We start from the raw sequence: 15,177 nt of genomic DNA on the forward strand, positions 1-15,177 counted from the left end.
CAGTTTAGCTTAAATAAAAAGGATGGGAGTATTTTCATTCTGTTCTGAGTTGAACCTGAGACTTTCCTAATCCTTATAACGGCATTTTCTTTATTAAAAACTACTATAGACAAATCCAGCTTCTATTTCTGGTGCTTTTCTGATTAATTTGGTGTAAAAGGTGGGGAAAAGTAACAGGTATTTTTTAGCTGTCCTGGTATGATAAAGTGAGCTGGCTGACTGGAAGTGCTGTAATAAATAAAATGTACTGATGGCCATTCCTCTTGATGAAACTATCTCAGGACATAAATGAACAGGGGCCAGTAGTAAGTATTGTGTTATTATTACAAATAATTTAAATAATTTAAGTAAATTTGTATATAAAAATAATAATGCATTACTGTTTCCAAATTAATTGACAGCCATAAAAAACCTGAATTTTAAGAAATGATTTGCAAGAATACACTACTGCAACCAAATATGTATTAAAGTTTTATTTAGTAGAGCTATAACAGCTTCATACATTCAATAGAAACACAAAAATCACTTTAAACATTTGTCTTTTTTTCATATACATTTACTTATCAAGACTCTGATTTTGTATAAAAATAATAATGTAACAAAAAAGTACAATAATGTAACAACAAAATCTACTATGAAACTGAAGTGCAGCATGTTTGGAAAACATACAAAATAGACTGCTTTTCCTTTTTTACAGAAAAGCTATATTTATACAAGTAAATCATCTATATATAACGGTATATAAACAGAAGTGCATCATTTTGACTCTACATTTATATAAATAAAAGTACTTCAAATGTTTCTGTGAGTGAACCCACAGAAGAATCATGTTTGGTTTTATAAAGAACATTTTTGTAAGAACCAAGTGGTGCTGGTTGATTTGTTGGTGATGGAAACTTTACAAGAACCTTTAAAAGGTTCTTTAAAGACATATTTCTAACAGACATTGTTTAGTACCACTTCATATGGAGGGTACCTACTGGACATAGGGGCTTCGTAACACAAGCATTATGTGCATTATAATGCACTATAAAGCAATATTGAATATATACTGCATGTGAAAAGTATACCAGTACAGTACACAACATTTTAGAATTGGCCATATAAATATAAGGTGTTGCCAATCTCCCTATCAATAGCACTGTGCCCAACCCTAGGAGGGTAAAGACTAGTGCATGCCTTCTCTGATACAGGTGAAGTTGTAAAGACTCCGCCTCTTTTTCATCTCCTGCGAATGGTAGGCAGCCAACACACTGAGAGGAAAGTGCTGGATCCACAGCTCTCATATATCTTCCAACAAATGCCTGTTTTCACCAACATCATGGAATGGGATTTGAACAGCAATTCTCAGATCATAGTGACAGTGTGTTAACCACTGGACCACTCCACCCACATACAGTTTGACATCATCTTTCTTATCAGTACTGAAATTATGCAAAAGTTAAGGTCCACATTAGAATGCTGTCATTTATTATAGCATCGCATGGAGTTTAGCATTGGTTTGCCTGCATGCAGTTGCATCACCACATGGTTCCAACATGGAAATATTCACTAAATTCAGAATAAAGCAACTATTCTATGGAAGCATGGTCAAAACATTTTAGAATTGCTTGTGTTTTATTGGCTTGTTAGCCATTAGAGACCTACAGCAACTGTCCTCTTTTGTTTTATGCAAAGAACAACCCAGTTACTATCCAATATCACACAACTGCTGCAATCTGGAGTCTCCAGGCTCATCAGTAATTAGTCTGCACTCTTTCTGGAGAGAGGGATTCGATTTCATTGCTTCGGTCAGGGCAGCGTATCCTTCTTCCCCGACATGGCAACTGCACAACCTGCAGAAAGTAATGTGTTTAACTTTTAATTCGTATGGCCTTTAAACAACAGCTAGAAGCTTTAAAATTTGCAATATCTTTGCAGAGTATTTTAGATCAGAGTATTTTGGATCATCCGAGAATTACCTTCCTGAAGGTTTTAACTCCCACCCAAATCTAACACTGTTTCAAGGGCAGGAGTGAAACAAATAAAATGGCAATTACTGTGCATTTAAGAGGTAGTGTGGCTAAACCCAAAACCATGAACGGATGGAATAAATTTAGGTTTAAGAATCATGGGTGCGTTTCCCAAAAACAAATGTTTTAAAAGATTTAAAAACAACTTTAAACTTGTTTCCCAAAAGCAGGGTTATTTGCTCAATTATTGATTTTTGAAAACTTTCTGAATATGAAATTAATTTCTTTGCATTATTTTTTGTTATTTCAGCCATTTCTCATTTTCTGTAAATAAATGCTCTAAATGACAATATTTTTATTTGGAATTTGGGAGAAATGTTGTCTGTAGTTTATAGAATAAAACAACAATCGTCATTTTACTCAAACATATACCTTTAAAGTGAACAGTAGCAGTAGTGTTATTTTAATAACCAAGTTTTTTAATAACCTGGTGCTTTGTATTTATAACATTGTATAATCTAACATATTAAGTCATTTATAACATTGTCATAGATTAAAATATTACACTACATACATTTTTAGCCTTAAGAACGTTTTGGAAAACACACCCCATACTTATTTTTGTTGTTGTTTTTTTTATTTTGTAACATAATTGACAGGTTGTATCAAAGACTGGGAGGTAGCTTTCAGCCAGTAGGGTTGGGGACAACTAACATGTACTTACATGAGTTGTTGAAGTCTACAGTGTGGACTCCCCAGTCCAACAGAAATCAGCTTCGCTCCTGAATCCTTGAAATTGTTCCCACTCAGATCCAGCTCTCTCAGACACGAAGCCTCTGAGCTGAGAGCTGAGGCCAGAGCTGCACAGCTGTTCTCTGTGATGCCACACTCTCTTAACCTGAATAACAGAAAAAAAAGTGTTTTAAAATATACTTTAAATTCTGTAGAGATTATATATTATATCATCTTAAATGTTGGTTTTGATATTATACCAATATATCATTCTGTATATATAATTCTTAATTTACAACACAATATCTTAGATTGCCTATTTATATGTAGTCACATAATTATTATTAAACATAGAAAAGTGTACAATGACAGCACTAACTTTATTGTCTCAAGTCTACAGTGTGTTTCCTCCAGAGCAGCAAAGAGCAGTTTAACTCCCAGGTCTCCTGGTCTGTTTCTGCTCAGGTCCAAAACTCTTAGTTGAGAAGGATTTGCTCTGATTTCTGATGCTAGTGTTGCAAAACCTTCCAATCTAAGGTTGCAGTTGGAGATCCTTTGAAGAGAGACAAAAGGCACATAAGCACATGCTAAATGAACTGATAATACTTTTGTTTACCATCCTAGAAATGTGTAATTTAGCACAGTGTTAAATGCATTGTGGTTGCTAGTGTTTGGATCACTTTTAAACATTTTACTTTGGTAAATAAAGCACTCTTTTAGGTGATTTTTTGGCGGATAAAAATGCACTATAGATCGATATGGCCATACATATCATTTATTATTGTTAGCAATGTCCCAGGTTAGCTTTGTTATCAATACCACTTGAAAGTAATGCATTATGGTATTTTTTTCCACATTTTAACAGCTTAGAAGCTTCCACCAAAAGTTGGAGAGCACAATGTGTACGACTAAATTAATGCTGCACTAATATAAAAAAGTGGTAGTAAACTAAATAATAATTCTACTGCTTTTACTTTACTGTTCATCTGGAGGCAGCCACCTTAGATTTTCCTGAACTCTCCTGACTTTTATTTAGGTAGGAACAGGTAGGAAATATATTAATTTATGCAGCAAAAGTATTAAATATGCACACACTGTGACTAAATGTCACATGTTCAAGCAAGACTTCTGTGCTTCTGAATCTAATGAAAAATCTTACACCAATGTTTGAAGTTTACAGTGTGAACTCTTTAGTCCAGCAGAAAGCAGCTTCACTCCTGAATCTTTTAATGCATTCTTAACCATTTGTGTAACAATATAATATATAATAATAATAATACTGCTTTTACTCCTGTTCATCTGGAGGCAGCCACCTTTGATTCTCCTGAACTCTACTGACTTTTCCAAGTAGGAAATATAATAATCCATGCAACACTTCTTACCCCAATGTTTCGAGTTTACAGTGTGAACTCCTCAGTCCAGCAGCCAGCAGCTTCACTCCTGAATCTTGTAACGCATTGTTACACAGGGATAAGGTTTTCAATGCTGAATTTCCCTGTATTGCTGAAGCCAGTCCTGCACATCCATGCTCTGTGATTTTACACTCATCCAATCTAACAAAAATGAACACACGATTACATAAATAACAAAAAAACATGCACATACATTGAAGTTTCTGAAGGTCTAAACTTTCTCTATTGAATTATAGTCAGAATATTGTTATGATACATAAATGTACTGTGCATATTAATCATAACTCACTTTAGTGTGTCCAGTTTACATGAAGATTTCTTCAAAGCATCAGCAAGCACTTTCACTCCTGAGTCTCCTATGCTGTTCTGGCTTAGCTCGAGTTCTTGTATGTTTAAGGAGTTTGACTTTAAAACCAATGCCAGAAAATTGCAGCCCACACTGGTCACACCACACTTATTCAGCCTGTAAAGTAAAAAAAACATTAAGAATTTGACCTTGTACTCATGTATTTGTTTGTACAGACTTTTCTGGGTGGAAACCCTTGTGGCCATTTAAACCATTAGTGCTACTTTGAAGAATGTTGGTAACTAAATTATTCCATGTCTTTCTGCATACTTTGGGTGATTTTAGTATTAATCTAGAATGCAAATCAATGCAGTGCTTTTACATATTTTTATGAATAAAATATAATTTTTGACGGAATTACAGATTTGAACACATACAGTATACCAAGCCAAATTTTTACCTTAGGCTTTTTATGTTACACACTGTGCCCTGCAGTCCTGGGAACTCTTTCATAGGAAATATCTCTATTAAATTGTAGATTTTTTCTGATGCACTGTCCCACACCAGGTTCTCCTCCCTGTTGGATGAATTTAAGGCCAAAACTGAAGGAAGAAAATTAAGTTTTTCTGCAGTTGTGCGATTTGTCCTGTGGAGAGATGAAAAAACTCAATTTACAATTTAAGCTCAGAAAAAGTATTTACACAGTATTTTAAATGTAAGTCTTATTTACTGGCAACTGTGTATTAATTAGTAATTGTAGTAATTGTCCAATTTGGTTATAATATTAATAATGATTTCATCCACAGATATTTGTGCTATTTTAAGGACCTGAAACAAAATTTAAACAAAGTGAATTGAAACAAAAACATTAATTATGAAATACATACCTCATTTTTTCCAGAGTGTCAGCTTGGATTCCAGTACAGAGCATCTTTACTCCAGAATCTTGTAAATTGTTGTGACTGAGGTCCAGCTCTTTCATGGCTTTCATTTTAAATAAAATGATAGCAAGTGATGCACAACCTTTCACTGTGATCATGCAGTTATTCAGCCTGGGAGAATAAATATATTATATTATCTTTAGATGCAGACATTCTCATATTTGTAAAATATTAATACATTTGATATTTATTTATATTTATTTATCAAGCCATTCATTTACATCTATGTACAAGTTTTTCAAATGTTTTGCTAATTGCATAATTACAGGCATAAGGCAAGATTATGCTATATTTTTATTATGCTATACAAAATTTTGTACTTTTAAATTTGATTCAGTATTCATTTGCACTTCATTTCCATTCCATTGCCATTCACAAACTCTGTTTCTACTTAAAACAGATGGTTCACGGGGTGTAAGATAGCAATGAGCATCATGACACGCCTTGTGCATGATTAAAGATAGAGACCCATGTATGTGGAAGTATGTGGAACAGATGAAACACAATATTGATAAAAATATGATTTTTTTTTTATTTTACCTGACTTCCCTGTACAAACTGATTACTGGAAGTAGGCTGATAAGAGCCTTGTCTGACTTTCCATAATTTCTAAGCTCGAACACATCAGACTTTTCTTCAGACGTCATTAACATGAATACTAAGGCTGACCAGAGTTCATGAGAGAGATTGTCCTCATTTCGTGTTTGGCTCTTCAAGAAGGTTTTGATTTCATCCACGAGAGAGGATTCATTGAGTTCATTCAGACAGTGGAAGTATTTGATTGAATACCGGGCACAATGTGTTTCTCTGATTTTTATTTTCAGATAGTCAATGGTGTCTTTTATTTCCTGGGGATTAGCTTTTCTCTGCACCAGCAGGTCTTGTATGATGATCTGATTGGACTCCAGTGCGAAGCCTATGAGAAACTGGAGGAAAAGGTCCAGTTGACCACTTGTATTCTCTGAGGCTTTATCAACTGCAGTCTTCAGCAAGTTAAGCAGTGTCACAGGTTTCTCATGTTTACTGGTCTTTTGAGGATCGAGCACATTTTGGTTGTGGTTGTGAAAGCACAAGAACACGTACATCGCTGCGAGGTGTTCCTGAATGCTCATATGCACAAAGCTGAATACTTTCTTCTGGAAAAGTCCAAAATCTTCCCTGAAGATCTGTGTGAACACTCCAGAGTACACAGATGCCTCTTTGACATCGATACCACACTCTCTGAGATCTTCCTCATAGAAGATCAGGTTGCCTTTATTGAGCTGCTCAAATGCCAACTTCCCAAGTTTGACAACCATCTCTTCATCTGTGACTTTGCTTTCAGAGTACTTTTCCTTTTTCCTGTGAATCTGCGTAATCAGGAAGTATGTGTACATCTGCGTTAAAGTCTTCGGGATCTTATCCCACCCACTCTCGACCACCATTCTCTCTAGGACAGTGGCTGCCATCCAGCAGAAGACTGGTATGTGGCACATGATGTAGAGGCTCCTCAACGACTTCAAGTGGGTAACGATTCTACTGGCCAGACTTTGATCACTGATCCTCTTCCTGAAATATTCTTCCTTCTGTGGTTCATCAAATCCTCGAACCTCCGTGATTCGATTGATACAGTCAGTAGGGATGAGTCCAGAAGCAGCTGGTCGAGAAGTTATCCAGATTTTTGCAGAAGGAAGCAGATTTCCCTTGATTAGGTTTGTTAAAAGTGTATCTACTTGAGTTTCTTTTGTAGGATCCGATAAACTCTCATTGTTCTGGAAGTCCAAAGGAAGCCGACACTCATCCAGACCATCCAAAATGAAAACAAGGGAACGGTTGGCGATTTGGTTTGAACTTGCATCAATTCTTTCCATGAAAAAATGCTGAAGCAGGTCATTTAGACTGTGTTTTTGGTCTCTCATTGTATTAATCTCCCTGAAAGGAAGTGGGAAAATAAAGTGGATGTCCTGATTGGCCTTTCCTTCAGCCCAATCCAGCATGAACTTCTGCACTGAGACGGTTTTACCAATGCCAGCCACTCCCTTAGTCAGCACTGTCCTGATGGCTTGATTTTGTCCAGGTAAGAGTCTAAAGATATTGTTGCATTTGATTTGATGGTCATTTGTTCCGATCTTCAAGTTTGCCTCAATTTGATCTACTTCATGATAAATGAGGAGCTCTTCATTCATGTACTCTGTTATGTACAGTTCTGTGAAGATCTCGTTGAGAAGTACTGGGTTTCCTTGCTCTGCTGTTCCCTCAAATAAACTCTGACACCTTTCAGCAAGAATCTTTTTCAATTTTTTGCTTGTTAGTCCCAAGGTGCCTGACTCATATCTGTAAAATAAAACAGAGGTTTTGGTACCAGAGGTAAAAAACAGTCCTTTAAAGGGTAACTAAACCTTCTAATTTAAGCTGACTCCATCCTCAGCTCAAATTTAAAAAATAATAAATGCCAAAAAATGAAAGGAGTAGTTTGGGAGGGGCACTGAGTGATGTATGGTTTTAGGGGCGGGGCAGGAGGGAGAGCTGATTGGGCTGAGTAGCTTGCCTCTGATAGTGGTGAGACGCAGATGGTTGGACGTCAGCAGTGGGGTGGTATTATTGATTGACTGATTTGCATATTGTGCATATTGTCCTCTCCTATAGCATAGTTGAACCTGAGAGGGCACTGCAGAGGCAGAAATTACCACAGTAAAAGCTTTTTTTAAAGGTTAGGAAAAGTTAATAAAAATTTAAGCAGGACTGGTATGTTTCACAAATTCAGATTTAAGGTTTAGTGCCTTTTTATCTTTCTTCTTAACCTTTTGGTACATAAAAACATTTTACATAAAACAAACTTACATAGTTTGAGTTCTGAGACAGGAACGCAAATCAAAACTGATTGGTCTGTGATACTCAGAGGCAGGACTGGCTGTCCAGAATAGTCACAGTTAGTTTAACACTTTGGTTGGCTGTCGCCCAAGCACCCCAATGAAGAAACTACCACTGAGAGGTACTGAATTACAGTAAAATACCAATGCTTCTGAAAGTACTTTCAAATATACTTTTCCAATATAAGTTATAAGTCAAAGAAGTTACAGGGGTAAAAAAGGTTAAATGATTAAAATTGAAAAAAATTATATAAAATACCATAATACATTTTCAAGAAGGTTTAATTTGTCATGGGCTACAAAAGTTTTAAATAATATTGTTTTAATTAAGCAATCTAACAATTAAGTTCATACCTTTCTTCTGGGAGAAAATGTTCTGAACTCGTCAGAGACGCAACTCTTGGCACAGATGAATTAGATCTTTTCAGCTGTGAACTGTGATAAACATCGTATTACAAAAGTTATTTATGCGTAGTTTTATTGTACCAGTAAACTCAGATTGAAGACTAACAGAACATCAGTTCTTACTGTTTTTGTGGTGCCACAAGTTTTACAGGTTTTCCATTTAATGGAATGGGTGTCTGCATGGACTCATCACTCTTCAGAGATACCCCACTTGGGGGTGATGAACTTGATCTTTTCAGCTGAAAACTGATCAAAACATTTATTGCGGAAATATTACATCTAATAAAACACATCTAGAAATACATTTAGTATCCCAATTAAATTAGAAAATGACCATTCCATACCTTTTCTCTGGTACTGAAGGTTTATCTTTTAACTGGATTGGATTCTGCATGGACCTATCACTTCTCAGAGACACTCCACTGGGCTCAGGTGAACTGGACCTGATTGTGTAGAGTACAGAATATTGGAAACATTTCAACGTTCAATTTCCCCACGTTTTTCACAACTGAATAAACGACATAGGCTAAATATATTATATATTTGTCTTGATTTTTGGAACTGCAGCTGCTCCTGAATAAGTCTTAAACTAAGAGAAAACACTGTAACATGACAAAATAAACTAGTAAATGTTTTGTATGAATACTATTATTTATTCCTTTCATTTTTTTTTTTCAGAAGAACACTATTTTTGCCATTATTGGGCAATTATTATTAGTTGCCAAATATTCGGTGCATGTCTAATAAAAACAGTTAAAATTAATAACTGACGCTAAGAAACAAATCTGGAAATATTTAGGATCCCAATTAAGATAGAAAGTAATAATTTCTTACCTTTTCTCTGTTTTTAACTGGATTGGATTCTGCATGGACCTATCACTTCTCAGAGACACTCCACTGGGCTCAGGTGAACTGGACCTGATTGTGCAGAATACAGAATATCTGTTTTTTTTTATTTGTTGAAGAAAAATATTACAATTAATTACTAAAGCTAAGAAACAAATCTGGAACTATTTAGGATCACATTTAAATTAGAAATTTCTCATTTCTTACCTTTTCTCTGGTTTTAACTGGATTGGATTCTGCATGGATCTATCACTTCTCAGAGACACTCCACTGGGATCAGGTGAACTGGACCTGCAGAATGCAGAATAACTTTTTTTTCACTCAGTTTTTCACATGTTTCACACTGAATAATTTACATGGCCTAAATCTATAGTTGTCTTGATTTTTTGGGCAACTGCTGACATTTTGCAACATGACATAAAATAAAAGAGTCATAGTTATGTATAATTATTTAGCCATTTCTTATTTTTGGACCATTTTTGTGCAATTATTTGTTTAGTTGCCAAATATTTGGTGCAACCTTAAATTTGTTTTTGCAGGTTTCAATTACATTTTCCACATTTGCACCATTAAATAAATTACATAGCCTAAGTATATATTTGTCTTGATTTTTAGAACTATTTGTAACACAATTTTGTTTGGTAATTTCTTAACTTTTCTCTGGTTTTAACACAATTGGAAGCTTTTTTTTTGGAAAAATATTTTTGGGCATTTATTTTCAGTTGCCAACTATTCAGTGCATCCCTAATAAAACAGGTATTTGCTAAATGATTACAATTAATAAGTGAAGCTAAAAACATATGTGGAAATATTTAGAATCTCATTTAAATTAGAAATTAGAAAGTGATGATTTCTTACCTTTTCTCTGTTTTTAATTGAATTGGATTCTGCATGGATCTATCACTTCTCAGAGACACTCCACTGGGCTCAGGTGAACTGGACCTGATTGTGTAGAGTACAGAATATTGGAAACATTTCAACGTTCAATTTCCCCACGTTTTTCACAACTGAATAAACGACATAGGCTAAATATATTATATATTTGTCTTGATTTTTGGAACTGCAGCTGCTCCTGAATAAGTCTTAAACTAAGAGAAAACACTGTAGCATGACAAAATAAACTAGTAAATGTTTTGTATGAATATTATTATTTATTCCTTTCATTTTTTTTCAGAAGAACACTATTTTTGCCATTATTGGGCAATTATTATTAGTTGCCAAATATTCGGTGCATGTCTAATAAAAACAGTTAAAATTAATAACTGACGCTAAGAAACAAATCTGGAAATATTTAGGATCCCAATGAAGCTAGAAAGTAATAATTTCTTACCTTTTCTCTGTTTTTAACTGGATTGGATTCTGCATGGATCTATCACTTCTCAGAGACACTCCACTGGGATCAGGTGAACTGGACCTGATTGTGTAGAATACAGAATATCAGATTATAATTTTCTTTCATTCAATTTTCCACTATTCACACTAAATACTTTACATGGCCTAAATCTATAGTTGTCTTTTTTTTCTTTTCTTTTTTTTGTAACTGCAGCCGCTGCTGAAAAAGTCTTAATCTAAGAGGAAACACTGCAATATGACATAAAATAAATTAGTATATGCTTTGTAAAATTATTATTGTTTTATCATTTAATTTTTTTGGCATTTTTGGCCAAATATGTTTAGTTTCCAAACATTCTGTGCATCCCTAAAAAACAAGTATTTCAAAATAAATACAATAAATAACTAATTAATAACTAATAATAAGCAAAATGACAAAAATAAGTTAGTATTTGTTAAGTATAATTATTTAGCCATTTCCATTTTTTTTTTTTTTTTGAAAAATATTTTTTTTGGTATTTTGGGGCAATTATTTTCAGTTGCCAAATATTAAGTGAAACCATAAAAAAACATTTTTGAACATTTTAATGGTTCAATTAAAATTATCACCTTTTTCATCATATTAGCCTAAGTATATATTTGTCTTGATTTTTGGAATAATTTTTTGCCATTTTTTGTAGCTGTCAAATAGTTGGTGCATCACTTTCTTACCTTTTCCCTGTTTTTAACTGGATTGGATTCTGCATGGACCTATCACTTCTCAGAGACACTCCACTGGGATCAGGTGAACTGGACCTGATTGTGTAGAATACAGAATATCAGACTTTTTTAAATTTTCATTGAATTTTCCACTTTATTCACCACTGAATAATTTGCATAGCTCAATAATATATTTGTGTTGATTTGTGTTTCTGCAGCTGATAAAAAAAGGCCTAATCAAAGAAAAAACACTGCTATACGACATAAAACAATTTGTGATTGTTATGTATAATTATTTAGCCATTTCTTCTTTTTAAAAGAACATTTTTGCCAATTCTTTGTGCCAATTTTGGGAAATTATCATTTTTACAGTAAAATATTCAGTGCAACCGAAAATTATTATTATTATTTTTTTTTTTGCAGGTTTCAGTTAAATTTTTTAAAAACATTTTTCACTACTAAATAAATTATACAGCCTAAGTATATAATTGTCTTGATTTTTGGAACTGCAGCCGCTGCTGAAAAAGTTTTAATCTAGGAAACACTGCAATATGACATAAAATAAATGAGTTACTGCTTGGTATAATTATTGAGGCATTTCATTTTTTCAGAAGAACATATTTTTAGTTTCCAAAAATTCGCTGCATCCCTAATAAAACAGTTATTTGTAAAATGAATACAAATAATAACTGAAGCTAAAAAACAAATCTGAAAATATTTAAGATCCTATTTAAATTAGAAATGAGTCATTTCTTACCTTTTCTCTGGTTTTAACTGGATTGGATTCTGCATGGATCTATCACTTCTCAGAGACACTCCACTGGGATCAGGTGAACTGGACCTGATTGTCTGTAAACTGGTGAAAAACACACTTTCAAAAGTGAGAACACTCATTCAGTTGAAAACAGATAAAAAAAAAGTCTATAATAAACTCATTACTATTTAATAACTGAAACTGAAAATGTTTAGGACACCGTGAATAAGGACTTTTGAAAGAAAATCCCTATCATGTGACCAGCATCCAGATAAAAACAGAAGATCAGCTATATATGTGATAATCAGCTATATAGAAATATTCAGTTTAAATATATTTTTTACATTTTTATGACACATTTATTAACAATGAAATATTTTGAAATATACATATTTAACAATTTAACAGTAGGAAAATAAAAAAATAGTAGGAATGCAGTGTTTTCTCATTGTAATTTCATAAAATGTTCTGTACTTTGTTAAAATAAATACTTTAGTTTATATCAATCTGTATCAGTTTTGTCAACGTTTTTTTGTATTCCATATAATACAATAATATTGTGATGTTTAATCTGTCTAAGGTTTAATCTTTTAAAAACTTTATTTTTAACTAAAATTAGAATAACAATAATAATTTGCAATGTAAAGCATTCTCACTGTAAATCACACCTATAGCATATTGTTTTTTAGTTTTATATCAATGTATCAGTTCTGTCAATGTGTTTTTGTATTTTATATAATACAATAATATTGTGTCATGTTTAATTTGTTTAATGTTTAATATATAAATGTTTACAAAAAAAACGCATTCTTACTGTGAATCAAACATTGTTTAATAACATTTCAGGCTAAACTTCTTATATATTACTATACTGTATATTACTACATATACTAGATAGATAGTAGAGATAGACAGATAAATAGATAGATACTTTATTGATCCCTGAGGGGAAATTCTAGAAATTCTATGCTGTACTATATACTAAATATTACGATACTGTATCTTACTACAGGGGTTAAACAATAAAACTGAAACACCTGTCATCATTTTAGTGTGGGAGGTTTCATGGCTAAATTGGAGCAGCCTGGTGTTCAATCTTCATTAATTGCACATTGCACCAGTAAGAGCAGAGTGTGGAGGTTCAATTAGCAGGGTAAGAGCACAGTTCTGCTCTAAACATTGCAATGCACACTATAACATTATGGGGGACATACCAGAGTTCAAAAGAGGACAAATTGTTGGTGCACGTCTTGCTGGAGCATCTGTGACCAAGACAGCAAGTCTTTGTGATGCATCAAGAGCCACGGTATCCAGGGTAACGTCAGCCAGCATACCACCAAGAAGGACCAACCACATCCAACAGGATTAACTGTGGACGCTGTAAGAGGAAGCTGTCTGAAAGGGATGTTCGGGTGCTAACCCAGATTGTATCCAATAAAAAAACATAAAACCACGGCTGATCAAATCACGCAGAATTCAATGTGCACCTCAACTCTCCTGTTTCCACCAGAACAGAATAAATTATTGTGCTCTAAAACCAGGTGTTTCAGTTTCATTCTCCAACCCCTGTACTTATACTATGCTGTACTATATACTATATATCACTATACTGTATATAAGCTGAACAAAAACTAATAAAACACTGATAATTACAGCAGGTTAAACACTAAGTACTAATTTAATTGTGTTAAGTTAAGTTTTTCTCACCCGTTGATTCCGCTGAGAGAACAGTGGATCTGTAGCTCTTGTTTACTCATGGTGGAACCAACACCCTTCTGTTTCAGTCTAGAGATAATTATTAACCTGAACTCAGATCAGGTTAAAACAGAGACGCAGGTAAACGAGGAAGAGGGAAACAGGTGCATTTGAATAGGTTAGAAAAACAGCAGAGATAAATAAACCAGTAAAACCGGTTCATTATGCAAAACAGCAGCAGGTATGATGCTGAACTTTTCTAAAGACTGTACATTAAAAGTGTAGAGACAGCACTGACCTCAAATGATACTGTATATGTTTTTTTTTTAAACACATACAGCTCTGGAAAAAAAAAAGAAACCACTTAAAAATGATGAGTTTCTTTGATTTTACTGAATTGAAAACCTCTGGAATATAATCAAGAGGAAGATGGATGATCACAAGCCATCAAACCACCAAACTGAACTGCTTGAATTAATTTTTGCACCAGGAGTAAAGCAGCATAAAGATATCCAAAAGCAGTGTGTAAGACTGGTGGAGGAGAACATGGTGCCAAGATGCATGAAAAAAAAACTGTGATTAAAAACCACCAGGGTTATTCCACCAAATATTGATTATTTCTGAACTCTTAAAACTCTTTATGAATATGAACTTGTTTTCTTTGCATTATTTGAGGTCTGAAAGCTCTGCATCTTTTTTTTGTTTGTTTGTTATTTCAGACATTTCTCATTTTCTGTAAATAAATGCTCTAAATGAAAATATTTTTATTTAAGATTTTGGGAGAAATGTTGTCTGTAGTTTATAGAATAAAACTACAATGTTCATTTTACTCAAACATAAACCTATAAATAGCAAAATCAGAGAAACTTTTAAATTAAAAAACTTAAGTGGTCTCTTAATTAACAACAGTTCTTTGCTGTCATAAGCTAATAAAAATGTTATTATATAAACGAAACTATAATTATTTTGTTTAAAAAAAAGTTTGAACTACTTACCAATTCGTAGATCCAGAAAACCATCCATACAGCCGCTGTATACTACCATTACCCTATTATTTCCAGCTTTTAGTGAGTTTATAACTTGTTTTTAGTATTAATTATGACTACTGATCTCTCTCTAACCCTCCACACGTCTCTCTCTCTCTCTCAGCAGTGACACCTGAAAGCTGATCTATCTGATTTTATACATTTACTTCCTCGTAACTCAAACAAAAGGGGTGTGTATTAATTTTTCCTCTGAACTGATGTGAAAAGAATGTATTTGATGAATGATTT

At 33.6% G+C, this 15,177-nt stretch overlaps 1 protein-coding gene across 1 annotated transcript; it reads right to left on the reverse strand.

The window, feature by feature from the left end:
* Nucleotides 1–604: 604 nt before the first annotated feature.
* On the reverse strand, nucleotides 605–14,844 carry LOC103031067 (NACHT, LRR and PYD domains-containing protein 3). The gene is made up of 17 exons (XM_049467250.1): nucleotides 13,916–14,844; nucleotides 12,212–12,310; nucleotides 11,467–11,550; nucleotides 10,754–10,837; nucleotides 10,282–10,365; nucleotides 9,631–9,714; nucleotides 8,922–9,020; nucleotides 8,701–8,823; nucleotides 8,527–8,607; nucleotides 5,864–7,636; nucleotides 5,270–5,434; nucleotides 4,843–5,028; nucleotides 4,386–4,559; nucleotides 4,067–4,237; nucleotides 3,064–3,237; nucleotides 2,677–2,850; nucleotides 605–1,835 (listed from the first exon to the last, which is right to left on the reverse strand). Exons 1-17 carry the CDS (start codon nucleotides 13,963–13,965, stop codon nucleotides 1,691–1,693), a joined length of 3,750 nt encoding a protein of 1,249 aa, XP_049323207.1. The 5' UTR covers nucleotides 13,966–14,844; the 3' UTR covers nucleotides 605–1,690.
* Nucleotides 14,845–15,177: the final 333 nt, after the last annotated feature.

The sequence above is a fragment of the Astyanax mexicanus genome, chromosome 18 (assembly GCF_023375975.1).
Source record: "Astyanax mexicanus isolate ESR-SI-001 chromosome 18, AstMex3_surface, whole genome shotgun sequence".
In the NCBI taxonomy this organism is placed as follows: domain Eukaryota; kingdom Metazoa; phylum Chordata; class Actinopteri; order Characiformes; family Acestrorhamphidae; genus Astyanax; species Astyanax mexicanus.

Bases quoted from the DNA above. Each gene is read 5' to 3' on its own strand.
- LOC103031067 (XM_049467250.1), bottom strand. From the start codon at position 13,965: ATGAGTAAACAAGAGCTACAGATCCACTGTTCTCTCAGCGGAATCAAC. The intron at 11,551-12,211 runs GTAAGAAATGAC...CTACACAATCAG, and splicing joins CAGTTAAAACCAGAGAAAAG to GTCCAGTTCACCTGATCCCA. The intron at 1,836-2,676 runs GTAAGTACATGT...TACTTTCTGCAG, and splicing joins TGTAGACTTCAACAACTCAT to GTTGTGCAGTTGCCATGTCG.